The 15,267-nt window shown below is 43.9% G+C and overlaps 1 protein-coding gene across 2 annotated transcripts in view; it reads right to left on the reverse strand.

Moving 5' to 3' along the window:
• The window catches only part of TMEM163 (transmembrane protein 163), a 254,663-nt gene that overhangs the window by 90,041 nt on the left and 149,355 nt on the right, over nucleotides 1–15,267 (reverse strand). For both annotated transcript variants that reach the window (XM_515803.7, XM_063791120.1), the window contains exons 3-4: nucleotides 6,429–6,472; nucleotides 4,947–5,038 (exon numbers count right to left, since the gene is read on the reverse strand). In XM_515803.7, coding sequence (XP_515803.2) covers nucleotides 4,947–5,038; nucleotides 6,429–6,472 — 136 coding nt within the window. The remainder of the gene's footprint in view (nucleotides 1–4,946; nucleotides 5,039–6,428; nucleotides 6,473–15,267) is intronic.

The raw sequence follows: 15,267 nt of genomic DNA on the forward strand, positions 1-15,267 counted from the left end.
TTCCTGGTAACTTAAATCTCAAATGGATCATACTGCCAACACCTGGCCTCACCCATGTCCCTGACCTTTTGTCCCCACCCTGCCTCAGCCACTCACTCTACCCTAAATCTGTGCCAATAAATGAAACGCCTATGGAATCTTGGTTTTTAGCAGCCTACTCTCAGATTAGTACCCCACGCCAACAATCACTGACCTATCAAGGCTTCTCATCTTCTAATCAAGGCTGCTAATCCATGGTGATTATTCATCAGCTTTGCCATTATCCTTCCACCTCTCCTTGGCTACTTTATTCTCTCTTCTTAGAACCCCTTGCTTGTAAACATAACTTTCCCTTGCCCCTCCTTCTATATTACCTGTTGAAAATCCTGGCCATGAGTAAACCTGATGGTCCACCTTCTCCACACCTTTATTTCCTACCACAGGAAAGTAACCAAATTTGGAACTTAAAAAAACTAGTTGGTAGAATTATAAAATGATATAACAACTATGTAAAACAGTATAGAGGTTCCTCAAAAATTTTAAAAGAGAACTGCCATAGGATCCAGCAATCCCACTTCTGGGCATTTATCCTAAAGAATTGGAAGCAGGGTCTCAAAGAGATATTTGCATACTCATGTTCATAGCAGCATTATTCACAATAGCCAAATGTCCATCAATGGATGAATGGATAAACAAAATGTGGCATATATTTACAATAGAATATTATTCAGCCTTTAGGCAGGGCACGGTGCCTCACACCTGTAATACCAGCACTTTGAGAGGTCAAGGCAGGCAGATCCCTGAGGCCAGGAGTTCAAGACCAGCCTGGCCAACATGGCAAAACTCCATCTCTACTAAAAATACAAAAAAATTAGCCGGGCCCCGTGGCGGACGCCTGTAGTCCCAGCTATTCAGGAGGCTGAGGCAGGAGAATGGCATGAACCCGGGAGGCGGAGCTTGCAGTGAGCCAAGATTGCGCCACTGCACTCCAGCCTGGGTGACAGAGCCAGACTCCATCTCAAAAAAAAAAAAAAAAAAAAAAAAAAATTAGCCAGGTGTGGTGGTGCATGCCTGTAGTCCCAGCTACTTGGGAGGCTGAGGTAGGAGAATTGCCTGAACCTGGGAGGCTGAGGTTGCAGTGAGCCAAGATCGTGCCACCGCACTCCAGCCAGGGCAACAGAGCAAGGCTCCATCTCAAAAAAATAAATAAAATAAATAAAAAAGATTATTCAGCCTTTAAAAGGAAGAAAATTGTGTCACATGCTACAAAAAATGGAGGATCCTTGAGGACATTATGCTAACTGAAATAAACCAGTCACAAAAAAGACAAATACTGTATAATTTCATTTATATGAAGTATCTAAAGCAGTCAAATTCATAGAAACAGAAAGTACAATGGTGATTGCTAGGGACTAGGGGACAGGGGAAAATGGGGAGTTGTTCAATGGGTAGCATTTCAATTTTGCAGAATGAAAAAAGTTCTGGAGATCTGTTTCACAACAACATGAGATACGCTTAACACTACTGAACCGTATACTTAAAAACACTTAGGCTAATGCATTTTATGTTATGTGTTTTAACAAAATAAAATAAAAATAAAAATTCACAATAAAAATCTTTAAAATGCAAAACAAAAACTATCAGGGCTAGGTACGCTCTGGTGGTGCTGAAACCAAACTCTCTTTCCCTGAGTATGAAATACCCCATCATATCCACAGTAGGGATACACAGTCACCAGGTGGCAAGGCTAAGGAAGGTTTCCAGTTGCTTTGCATGACTAATTCAAGCTCAAAATTCATCCCAAGGTTTTGGGTCCAGTTCAAAAAAATAAAGGGAATTAGCTAAGGGCCAGTTGCATATTTTCCAATTTCCTCTAATATTACTCTCCAGCAACTAACTGAAAACCAATGGCTTTTCTAGCTGTGCCCCTCATAACTCATTTATGCTCATTAATAGGCAAATATCAGCTTCTCAGCTGGCAGTGATTTCATTAATTTTAAACTTACATGGGGTAAGCCAGGGATTAAAACTTTAAACCAAAGCCAACAATATAGAGGATTGTGAGTATCACTTAAATCCCTAGGTTAGGAATCTCCAAGTGAATTCATTGGCATTGGCATTGTCACGTGAACAATTACCTGGGAATTAATTAAAGCAACTCCTCTGTGAGTTTTTGCCTTTTCGACAATGATATATACTTTTAAAAAACAGTAACCTGTTTGGGGGATTATTAAAAACAGTGAAACCAAAGACATTTCTCATCATCAATTTTGATCTTGGAAAACCTCCAGACCTAACAAATGTTCACACAGATCCCAACACTATAGAAAAGCCACAGTTATTCGTGGCTTTCTGACTAACATGTACGAAACTCATTTCAGCAGAAAGGAAATCAGATTAAAAAGCAAATTAGAATAATGAAATTGGAAAACTCTGAATTCAATTCCTTCTGGAACTGCAAATCAAATTATGTATTATTAGCTCTAAAATAAGAAAGAAAAAGCAGAGGGAAAAACTTTCTCCTTTGAGGGCACTGGCCAATACAAATATAATATAAGCCACATATGTAATTTTAAATTTCTAAAAGACATTTTTAAAAGCTAAAGCAAAAAAAAAATTTAAGTTTAACCAATATATCCAAAATATTCTAATATCAACATGTAATGAACATTTTTTTAACTATTAATAAATACTTTTTCTCATTAAGTCTTTAGGATTTAGTGTGTATTTTATACTTACAACACATCTCAGTTCAGACAAGCCACATATCAAGTGCTAAAATATTGCATTAGTGGCAACCATATTGGACAGTGCAGCTATAGAACCAAAGATGACATGTTCTTCTGACACGACAGTGGCTAGCTCCTGAAATCCGAGTATATCTCTACATTATACTCTCTAGACTTCTTATTGAATTCCTCAAATACCCAGAACAGCTTGGGTTGGGTGCATTAGTTGCTCCTTTGGCTAGACCAGCGTTAAGTCAAGGTTGATCATCACAGGGCAGGTTAAGTATCCTTTATCCAAAATGCTTAGGACCAGAAGGGTTTCAGGTTTCAGATTTTTTTGGATTTTGGGATGGCTGCATATACATAATGAGATATATTGGGGATGGAACCCAAATCTAAACATGAAATTCGTTTATGTTTCGTATACACCTTGTACACATAGCCTGAAGGTAATCTTATACAATATTTTAAGTAATTTTGTGCATGAAACAAAGTTTTGACTGTGACCAGTCACATGAGGTCAGGTGAGGAATTTTCTACTTGTGACATCAGGTTGGTGCTTAAAAAGCTTTGAATTTGGGAGTATTTCAAATTTTGGATTTTCAGAGTAGAGATGCTCAACCATCATTTGAAATTTTTAAAAGTCAGTTTACTACTATTTTCTAGTTTTTTTCAACCACAAATTCACTTTTAAAAATTAACTTTATCCTAAATGATATCATCTGTAACATCACAAGTTTGATTCTTAATTTGTTAAAAAAAAAAAAACTAATGCCCATTAAAATAGACATTTAACATTTAAAGTAAGTTTTTGTACACTAAAGCTAATAATGACATGAACTAAAATTTGCTCTCATTAGTGAGTCAGTTATGGTGTCATCTTTTAAAAGTTTTCCATCTGGCATATTCAATCTCAGATATGTTACTGTCTGAATCACTTGGCCTCAAAGAGGTATTGCAACACTTGTATGTTGGAATATGGCCTAACATCCCATTCAAGAGTACTTTCTTGTTTGAGACAAAGTCTCGCTCTGTTGCCCAGGCTGCACTGCAATGGCAGAATCTCGGCTCACTACAGCCTCCACCTCCTGGGTTCAAGCAATTATCCCACCTCAGCCTCCCGAGTAGGTGAGCTACAGGCACACAGCACCACACGCAGCTAATTTTTGTTTTTGTAGAGATGGGGTTTCACCATGTTGGCCAGGCTGGTCTTGAACTCCTGGCCTCAAGTGATCCACCTGCCTCAGCCTCCCAAAGTGCTGGAATTACAGGTGTGAGCCACCACACCCAGCCTCAAGAGTACTTTCCATCTGGATACCACTACAAACCACAGAAAGGGGCATTTACTCATTTGTGTTCAACTGTCCAAAAGCTGCAGAGACAGAGAAAACTGTTGCCCTGATACTCACACATACACGTATACATGCACATATATACATATAACTACATGCACACACATATACATACACATATTAGCGTATAGGTATATGCATAAAAATGTGTGTGTGTGTGTGTGTGTGTGTGTGTGTGTGTGTGTGTGTGTGTGTACTCATTGCAATCATCCTACGAAAGAGGAATTGTCTTTTTCTTGCTTTTCCAGATGAGGGAATGAGGCACAGAGCAGTTACTGGCTTCCATAATCACAGAGATAGCAAATCTGATTACAGAACCTGTGTCCTTATTACCCTGGGGTTTACAAATGATATAAAGAGATGGAAGTTGGAAAAGACATATGTTTTAGAGTTACAAACGTTAAGTCCTTCAAAGTCAAAATCTTCACCCATGGGATATGAAGACTGGGGCAAGCAACATCCCCTAATACAGAGAGGGGCAGAAGGCAAATAGAATAATTTAGAATGCCCTTAAGATGTCTTCTGTAAATGACAGTGGAGAATTCATCTTACTTAGAAGAAAAACAGCATAAAAATCCAAGAGAACAAAGATTCCGATAAGAAAAAGCAACAGGATGGATGGATGAGCGGATGGATAGACCAGCAAACACATATTCTCAAAATCTGAGAACAGAGAAAATTATAAAGGTACATCCTCTCTCTCTGACCACCCCAAGAGGACCCTACCACATGGCTGGCATTGCACTAGTCACTCTCAGAAGCAACCTGGGGACCTTCTTCTCATCACTGGGACAAAAGCTGCAGGGCAAGCTGTGCTGAGGGCCTCATTCCGTGGCCTTCATCTGCACGGGTTCTGCAGCCTGGAGAAAGACAAGAATCTACTTACATGTACTCCCTATGGGCAGAGTGCACAGCGGCCGCGTTGCTGTAACGCCACAGGACAATCGCCGATGACAGGACGTCCAGGATGGCATCAAACTAGGAGAAGGAGACATGGCATTAGAGGCTTTCCACAGTTAATAGCACACAAATGTGAAGACACAGGACAACTGTGCTGTGACTCAGAACATCTGCACGAGTAAACTCTGAGCAAAGAGGCCTCCCATCATTACGACGCAGCCACTTACTGCCCTCATGCCCGGGGCGTCTGGAGCTCAGACACCCAGCGTGCCATGTGGGGGGCTCTGCTCCCAGGGCCCCTGGCTCCCAGCACTCTGGAGATATAGAGCAGAAGGTGGGGGAGTTCACTGTTCTGAAACACATGGAATTGGTTTCCCCATGACAGTCAAGATAATTGCAGTAGTTTCCTGCACATCCCAGATAAGAGATTCGGGTAAGAATTCTATTTTTGACTCTCAACGGGACTATTCTATCTGGGGTCCAGGGCTGAGGGTGGGGGTCACCAGGACCTGCGATAAGTCTGCCAGCACTTTAAAGTTGCATACAAAATTCAATGCTTTTGTTTGAATGAGAGAGCATGAATGCACAAGAAAGCTAGAGAGAATGACAGAGAAAAATGTAGGTGTGTGTTTGTGTGTTTCTGGGTGTGTGTGTGTATGCATGTGTGTGTGTACGTGTGTATATGTGGTATGTCTGGGTGTGTGTGTGTGTGGTGGTGTGCCTTTTTCCTGGATGGTCCACATCTTTCATAAGATTCTGAAAAGAATCTGCAATGTCCCTACAATATCAAGTTCTCACAACAAAGGGCAGAAGTGGGTCTGGGAACAGGCATACCGACCCTTGGGTACAGGAAACCCTAAAGTTACACGGCGGGGGTGTTGAGAAGAGCTCTCTTTATGGGTCACTACACCACACCACACTTCTCAGCTGGAAAATCACAAGCACTAGCATCCTCTCCAAGGGGCCTGGGGAAACTTCACCCAATTTCTAAATAGACCTAGCCTGTGAAGCAGAGACCCGCTTTCTCCAACTAGCTTCCATCATGAGGCCAGCTGGGAAGCCAGGTTACCCCTAGCTGGCTACAGACTGACTCATCCTAGCCCAAGTAGCCCCGATCTTCACTCGCAGCACGTCTGCCTACACCAGAAAATGCTTTGCTTCAGTGCGTGCCAGGTCCACATACAACCTGGAAGGCAAAAAAGGGCTAAAATGCCCAAAACATCCTCTCACCCAACCACGTTGTGGGAAATGTGGTTCCCCCCAATCTGTGCATGAGAATTACACAGCCCTCATTGCCGCTTAATTCTGTTAAATTTTCATTTTTTAATAGAAGTGGGTTTCCATAAAATATGTTTCTCATGCTAAGCTCTCATACACTAACCACCCTCATTTGAGGGCTCAGGGTGAGGTTTATGGGCTTATGAAAAAACGTGCAAAACTTGATGAAAGTACATTTCAGGTTACTTACTGCAAACCCAAAAGCAGAGGCGCTGTACCTCATAACGGAGACAGCTAAAAAGAAAGAAAATATTATTCAGAATATTTTAAAACCTCTCTCATTTTTGAGTATATTAATACATCACATGGCCTTTTAAACATCAGTGGGGAAGTTCCAAGAGAACAAAACCAAAAATTAACTGTACTCGTAAAATCTAAGAATTTTTAAAAATGAAGAGTGAACTGAAAAGATTCCCAGACTCCACCTGCAACAACTTCCCCTCACAGTGTTCTGAAGCACCTGAGGGCCAATTTCCAAATAAAATTGCTTCAACAGCTGTCAATCAAATGACTTCTGATACTTTGAGAATTTAGCAACTGGGAACTATATCAAACTTTCAAAGTAAAACTCCAACCACCCAAACTGTTCCCATAATAAGGTGGTGTGGCTAAGTAAGGCATACACCATTGCTAAGATAGATGAAAAAAATCTGTGGGCACCAGAGTTTAAAATCCAATGTAGACACCAGTAACAGTTGTTTAGAAAAGAGTGACAAATGATCTTAAACAACAGATGTCTACAAATAGAGATGTCTACAAATGTCAATGCCACAATTCTAATTACGACATATTTTGATCCTTTTTTTTTTTTTTTTTTTTTTTTTGAGACAGAGTCTTGCTCTGTCACTCAGGCTGGAGTGCAATGGTGCTGTCTCGGCTCACTGCAACCTCTGCCTCCCGGGTTCAAGTGATTCTCCTGCCTCAGCCTCCCAAGTAGTTGGGACTACAGGCACCTGCCACCACACCCAGCTAATTTTTATTATTTTTAGCAGAGACAGGGTTTTTCCATGTTGGCCAGGCTAGTTTCGAACTCCTGATCTCAGGTGACCCACCTGCCTCAGCCTCCCAAAGTGCTGGGATTACAGGTGCGAGCCACCACACCCGGCCTTGATCCATATTTTTAAATTGGAGAACGTCAATTGGGTAGCACTTTTTCCTAATTCTGTTTTGTGCTAAAGCAATGACAGCTTCAAAGACTTCTCAATTTGACATAACAAAGGCAGATCTCCAGAAGAAAGCCATATTTAACAAGCATACATGCACCTCCAACCATGACTAAAGCCCTACACTAAGGGTCAGCAAAGCTGGCAGTGGCTTGTTCCCAGGCCTACGTTCTGCAAGTGGTCAGTGGCGCAGTAGAAGAAGCGTGGGTGGGAGGCACAGAGGCCAGCGCCTACATGGACTTCCATCAGCTCATCACAATATCCCTTCTCTAGGACCTGCTCCTTGTCCTCTCCACAAGGTCCAGGGACAGTCCCCACACAACTGTGTTGTGCCTTGTGCCCTCCAGTTATAAGGAGGGCACCTGATCCACTGTGAACCAAACAGAGTTCATTTTCTGTGACTTAGGACTCGAGACAGAGAGAGTCTAGTTGGTCAATCTATGTGGTTAGAACAGTAACTTGTAAATGCTGGAGTTGCCATCGGCCACTGTTTGCCATAAAGACTGAGGAGCAGGAAGGCAAGCGTGGGAAAGCCACAGCGCTGGGGAGAGTGAACCACTGGTGTCCAAGCGTTTCCAGACCCTTCCTGAAACTCAGCCATATTCAGGTCCTCAAACTGTGTGAGGTGGAATACAACCCATTAAATCCCCAACCACCTTTGTTTTTGACATGAGCTGCTCCAGGAGTCCCTGCTGTTGCTCTTACTGGCACAGGGAGAAGGGCAGAGCCAGCTGTGCATGGTGACCAGCTGGAGCTTTCACGGGACACACAGGTATGGTGCTGTAAAGGGGCACTGGCCCTTCCTGGAGAACATCAACTCACCAGCCATGCCAGCCATGCTGACGTGTGCAAAAAAAGCAGCTGATCCCTGGCGGGACTGCTGCAAGCACCGAGGTGGCCTATAAAACACAGCTTGGCTCACAGCACGTGCTCCATAACTGTTAACTAAGCGTAACAAAATTTCACAGAAATAAGTCAAGGAGGATATCTTTTCTTTCCCTCTACAACCTGTTTTTAGAATATCTTAGCTATGTGCTTTTTGTGGGTTGCTTCTTTATCAGCAGTGGAAACCTTTTAATTCCAACTAACATCTTGCACAGATGCTCCAGATCTACAACAGATAAAAGAAGAGCCAGGCATGGTGGCTCACGCCTGTAATCTCAGCATTTTGGGAGGCCAAGGTGGGGGGATCATGAGGTCAAGAGATCGAGACCATCCTGGCCAACATGAAGAAACCCCATCTCTACTAAAAACGCAAAAAGAATAAGCCGGGCGTGGTGGCGTGTGCCTGTAGTCCCAGCTGCTCGGGAGGCTGAGGCAGGAGAATCACTTGAACCCAGGAGGCAGAGGTTGCGGTGAACCGAGATCACGCCACTGCCCCAGCTTGGTGACAGAGCGAGACCCCATCTCAAAAAAAAAAAAAGAGAGAAATGCTGCCACCAGGCTCCCAGTCTGTCTCCACCTGTGCTCCTAGGGCTGAGCACCATGGAAAAGGCACAGCTAGAAAGATCACTTCCCCCGACTCGCTACAGCAGAAGAGCACCTGCCTCACCAGCAGTGAACCATGGCTTCAAAACAGATTTCAAGTAGACATTCACTTGATTATATTGAGAAAGACAAGGAACCTTGTCTCAGGAATCTGGAATCAAACAAAGGAGATGGCCACTAAATGGTGGGTGGGGTGTCCCCGACTCAATTGGAGTGTTGTGTCCATGATTTCCAATACCCTCAAAATTATGCAGGAACGATCCACTTGTGAGAATAAAGCCTTCCCAGAGAATGGATGACCTAGAGCACAAGTGGAATATTAGTACTCTCTATCCCACCTGCACCAAGGAAAATATGAGCGAGATGGCTCCAAGTTAACCCAGAGTCCTTCACAGAGATGTATCATTTACTTATAAATTGGCTCCATCTAATTTCCTTGATGAGATGGAAAGGGAGAAATGCCAAAAATTGCATGGGGAATTGAGACTACTCTGAAGGGCCCTCCACACAGCCTTAGCTCTGACAGCTTCCTTTTGTGGCCAACTCCCCAACTCTTGCTACTAAATAACAGCAAATAGTCATTAGCACAGGATCTGAATGAAAGAGTTCAGATGGCCTTTCAGGAATTTCTGAAGAGTGTCAAGTAGTAACTTCATTTTATTTGTCTCATAACTCACCATGACACATCCCAATTTTGAGAAAAGAACAAACTCAATGGAAGGGTCAGAATGGTTTACACAGCACCCCACCCCCCAACTTCCATGGGGTTTTCACCAGGACGTTTCCAACTTCCCTCATGCTAAGAATGAGGTTGGCTTGGAGAACAGCAGGCCTGAGCCAGGATGATTACAAGGGAGAGATTACATGGTAGACGCACCTGGAGCTCCATGCACATGTGGCTGAGTGTAGTGGAAAGCCACCACAGGGCCAACAAAGGCCTCAAGACAGCTGCTTATTAAACAGTGGACAAGAAACAAGGGCCGTTCTGAACTCGGACAATTATGTTGCAAACTGGCAACACATCCACAAAGAGATGGGTGACCAGGCAGCCGTGGGGCAGAGCTCTCCTATGAAGGCTGCTCTTGGCCCCATGTGGTCAGAGTAGAAACACATTGCTATCTGATTAGGCAGCAGTTACACATCCAAAAAAATGCATGCTTAGGATGCAGCTGAGCTCCTATCTCTTTCTCTGCTGGCTTTTATTATTAATTTATTTTAAGAGACAGAGTCCCTAAAATGTTCATAGGTAAAATGAAGATGTGTCATTTGGGGCCAGCCCAGCGTGCAGTCCCCAACCCATAAGAGCATCCTGATTCTCCTCTGGGAATGGCACCTGCCCTACCCTCAAGACTATGTGATTTGGGTGGGATGACGCTATTCCCATGCTAGTATATCCCATTAACTTGTCCCATGTCCAGAGTTAATGATTCAAAAATGGCACAATTCAATTTGAGCCAGTGAGAACCTGTGCCAAGTTTTTTGCTGAAAATATTGGAAAGGGGATGTCTTCCTTAGAGGGGATTTTAGAGATAGGAGGCTGAATACAGGAGCTACAGGTAGTGATTTGGACATAAGTGGGAGGAGACTGCCTGAGAATGAAGCCAACACAAGAAGAAAGTAGATATTAAACACAGATCAGACTCCCAAAGACAGACTGAACCTCTTAAATCAGTCCTGCCTGATCTATCCCTCTACTCCTCAAATACATTAGCCAACAATTTCCTTTGATTTGCTTAAGCCAGTGTGAGTTGAGTTTCTATCACTTCCAGCCACATGAGTCTTAATACAAAGTATGTTGACCCAGTAATCCCATGCCCAAGATTTTAATGCGTAAGAAATGGAAAAACACTTTAAGTACAAAAGGTTCATAATAGGTTCATGTGATTTATAACAGCAAAACATTAGATGTAACTAAATGTTCCATAGTAGGGTGATGATTGAGGTATGATTTATTCAAAGAATAGGCTATAGGTAGATATTTTAAAGCCTTTGCAAAGAGTACTGTTGCTGGCTTGCAGTGGTGGCTCACACCTATAATCCCAGCACTTAGGGAGGCCAAGGCAGGAGCATCGCTTGAGGCCAGGAGTTTGAGACCAGACTGGGCAATATAGTGAGACCTCATCTCTACAAAAAAATTTTAAAATTAGCTGAGCGTGGTAGCAGACACCTGTAGCCCCAGCTACTCAGGAGGCTGAGGTGGGAGGATTGCTTGCGCCCAGGAGGTAGAGGTTGCAATGAGCCAAGATCACACCACCGTAAGCCAGCCTAGGCAACAGAGGGAGATCCTGTCTCAAAATATTTTTTAGAAAAATACTGTTTAATGTTTCTATTAGCATATTAGAAAGAACAATGGCATTGATAATAAACAGATAGGTTGTATGTTGGGTTCTGCATTGGGTGCCACAGGAAAGGATGGGTCTGGAACAGGGGGAGTTCTAGCCAGCACAGGTGCAAACTGAATGGGAAGATCAGAAGAGGCTTCATTGAGAAGGGGACATTTAAGCAAAGACTTAAGGAGATGGGGACAGTAAACCATGCTGTTACCTGGGGAAGGACCTTCCAGAGAAGAAGAGTCAGTAAAACGCTCTGAGGTAGAACACTTGGCATGTCTGAGGCCATTCTGGCTAAAGCCAAAGGAAGCAGGAGGAGAGTTACGAGAGATAATTCGGGCAAGATACAAGATGAAGCATGTGCTACAACTAGCTTTACAGGCTGCATTGAAAACAACCAGAAAAAAATTCCCTCAAATGCTAACAGTGGTTAATCTTTGAAGGGTGGGAATATTTGAGTGGGTTTCTTTCCTTTCTACTGTGAACCCCAAAGTATCTGAGACAGAGATCAATCAATTTAGAAAGTTTATTTTACCAGTGTTAAAGACATGCCCATGACACAGCCTCAGGAGGTCCTGACCGCATGTGCCCAGAGTGGTCCAGGCACAGCTTGGTTTTATACATTTTAGGGAGACATGAGGCATCTATCAATATGTGTAAGATATACATTCGTTCTGTCTGGAAAGCAGGACAACTCGAGGTGGGGAGGGGGCTTCCAGGTCACAGGTAGGTAACAGACAAATGGTTGTATTTTTTAAAGTCTTTGATTAGCCTTTCACAGAATACACAATTTCTATGTGAGGGGAGGGTAGAGGAACAGTCACTTACACCTTTGCCCAGCTTGGTGAAACAAAAGGGCAGAGGAAGCAATTGGATATACATCTGTCTCAGGTGAACAGAGGGAGGACTCAAGGTCTGTCTTTTGTGCACAAAGAATTTCTTTGTGGGCAAATTGTGAGGGAGGTATGTAGCTTCTCAATCTCTGTAGCTATCTTATTTAGGAATAAAATGCGAGGCAGGTTTGCCAGACTGTCCCCAGCTTGACTTTTCCCATTAGATTAGGGATTTGGGGGTCCTGAGATTTATTTTCTACATTTTCTACAACCACCACATCATTTAAACCAGAAAAAGAAATCTATGTGGGGAAAAAGATATCCAACTCACAAAAATATCAACAAAGGTCTAAAATGGAGTCAAGAGAAACCAGATCTGTGATACATATCTGGGACTAGGCTGCACTGTGAGTTCACAAATGCTCTAACAGGGTGGCATATGACCATATGTGTCTTTATTACATCTAAGTTTCTGAATCCATCTTTCTAGGTCAAATCACCTATATGAGTGGTTTGTTAATGGCCCAAAAAGTTCATGGAAGTACAGTGGCGGACCAAGAAAGCCAGCAAGTGGAGCACGAGCAGAATGTCACTTGCAGTCTAAGGAACCTCCTGCCTCCCAGGATGCTGCGTGTCACACACACTACTTTCATTTACGTGTCAAAGGGGTAATAACAGCTACTCTCCCAGAAGCACACACACAACAGAAGTCTAAAATAAATATTTATACAAGTCTGGTTAAAAGACCAGACCTTCTTTAACTAAGTCACACACCAGGCCAGAAAGCATATCAGCTGGAAATTCGAATTCAAATAGAAAGACAGCTGGAAAATGGACAGGACCCAGGCAACCCATTGTTAGGGCAAAGCTAAATCGTGCAGCTGAATCAGCAGCAGGCTTTGAGGGAGGGTTCTGGACAGTAGAGACAAAATACCTCGGAAATGCACAAAGAGGTAAGGATGCCAGCAAGGCAACAGAGGATCAGTGCAGACAGCCCCTCCACAACCTTAAACAAAGAATGCCATTTCAATCGCTGGCAGGATTTGCAGCAAAAATGAGGACCCATCTGTCATTCTCTCCAAAGTCATGCAACAATTATCTTGAGCCTTAGCACTCTTCAGCAATGCCCCCAGGCCCCGTAACACCTCCAAGTTGCAAAATTATGTGACTGTAAGTTTCGTTAATAAATCAATCCTACTTTAATTGGACAGCCTCTATTACACAGGGGCCTGGCAACAACCTCACCTCCAGCCATGTAATTAACTCAAATGGAGAACCATCTTTCCATCATCCACCATAAAAATACATACACACATACATAAATTTGGACCCCTCTTAGTTCCACCTCCTCTGCTGCCTAACAAGAAAACATAATAATGAAAACACCAATCTGGATCTTTGGATTCTCTCAAAACACTGAAATCTGCCCACCCTTGGCTGTCCCTTTCTCCCAGTGGTGCCAATGCTACATTCGGATGAGGCATGTGCTCTGGGGTACACACCTCTCCTGCAACATCACAGCCAGCCTGCCTCACTCACCTCTTCCACCTGCCTGGCCCCTGTGGCATCTAGTTGACCCCGTAAGGCTTGAGTATTGGACCTCACATGTAGGGCATGAGCAACCTGCTATGTCCAGCAATGTCCAGCAAAGTGCCTGCTAAATATTCATTTTGCTGTATGGACTGTGGTTCCCAATGTTTTCTACTGGAAGGTCTGGCTCTCAGCAAATTACAAAAAGCTGTACCATGGTCAGGTTCTCAAAGCCAAAACCATTATTTGAGAGCTCTTTGACTTCTACAGACAACCCTGAGAACCATTATTAGCCTTAGGTAGGCCATGGGCACTGGCCTGCCACCCTCCGGGGCTCTGCCTGTCTGGAGAGCAAGTGTTTGTTAGGAAAGCAACTGTTTGTCTCAGGCAAACCCTTGCCAAGACCTCAGGGATGATCATGGGTCTCTCTCACATGACGAATGGGTGGCTACATACAAAAAGGGACTATACAACCCCGCCCCAATCCCACACCCACAATAACCTATAAAACCCACAAAAATGGGCTTGAAGAGGTTAGAAAATATTGCCCTCGAGCTGCTGCTATGGGGGTAGGGAGTGCCTTTTGCTAGTGTTCTGGGCCACTTTGCAATGAAAGGTCACTTGCACTCCAATTTCTAACAGGAAGCAGCGACTGTCATTCATCCCTCCATGCCCCTGGTACTTGTACACATTGGCCTCCCTGGAAAGGCCATGGTCCTTAGGATGGAGGAAGCCTCTGTTCTCTGATCTCCTCTTCTGCGGGCCACACCTGCTCACTGCACTCCAGCCACATGGGGCTCCTCGCTGACCTCCCCACAGCCAGGCCACGGCTCTTCATTCTGCCAGGAACAAGCTTACTCCAGGGATCAGCCTGGCCTGCTCCCTCCCCTCCTTCAGGTTAGGGCTGTCCTGGCCACCACATTTAACGATGAAACCTGCCCTCGTTCCCAATCTGAGCTCTCTGTCACCCACCTCTAAATTTTCTTTATCTGAAGTACATCTCATCTACCACATTATCTAATGTACTTACGTAGGTTTCATCTGCCCCACCCTACTCCCACCTATTAGAATATATACACCACAAAGGCAAAAGCTTTGAATGTTTGTTCCCTGATGTATCCCGAATGCCAAGATCAGTGCCTAAACACATAGAACATGGAAAACTTTCAGATGGATTCATTAACACCTTCCCCTTAGGTCCAGCATGCAGCAAACAGAGCCTTCAGGGAGAAGGCAGACAGGACCAAGGGCTCAAAACACCGGGAGGCCCAGCCGTGCTACCCAGAAGCCCTTCCCTGAGCAAATGAAGCCGCAGCCGGCACTTTCTGGGGCACAATGGAGAAACCAGCCTCTAAATGGACCACTGCTTTAGGGACAGCTTGAAGCATTTGCAAATGGCAAAGATCTAGGACTAAGGAAAGAGTAAGGATAGCCCCAGACCCAGAAAGCCAAGAGCCAACACAGAATAGTATAACAGGAAAAAAAATCCAAATAAAAACAACCCAAGGAAAGTCTCTAGCATGGACCAGGGCACCCTCGTTCCTGCTACCACACACCACCAGACTAGCTCTGTTCCAGTTAGCATAACATGAAATGCACATGACCCCCGTTCCAAAGCAGGGATCGGCATTCCTGGGACATGGGCAGGATGCCTGCCACTCAACAGGGAGAGACCTGGGTTTCAA

Source organism: Pan troglodytes, chromosome 13 (assembly GCF_028858775.2).
Source record: "Pan troglodytes isolate AG18354 chromosome 13, NHGRI_mPanTro3-v2.0_pri, whole genome shotgun sequence".
NCBI classification, from domain to species: Eukaryota; Metazoa; Chordata; class Mammalia; order Primates; family Hominidae; genus Pan; species Pan troglodytes.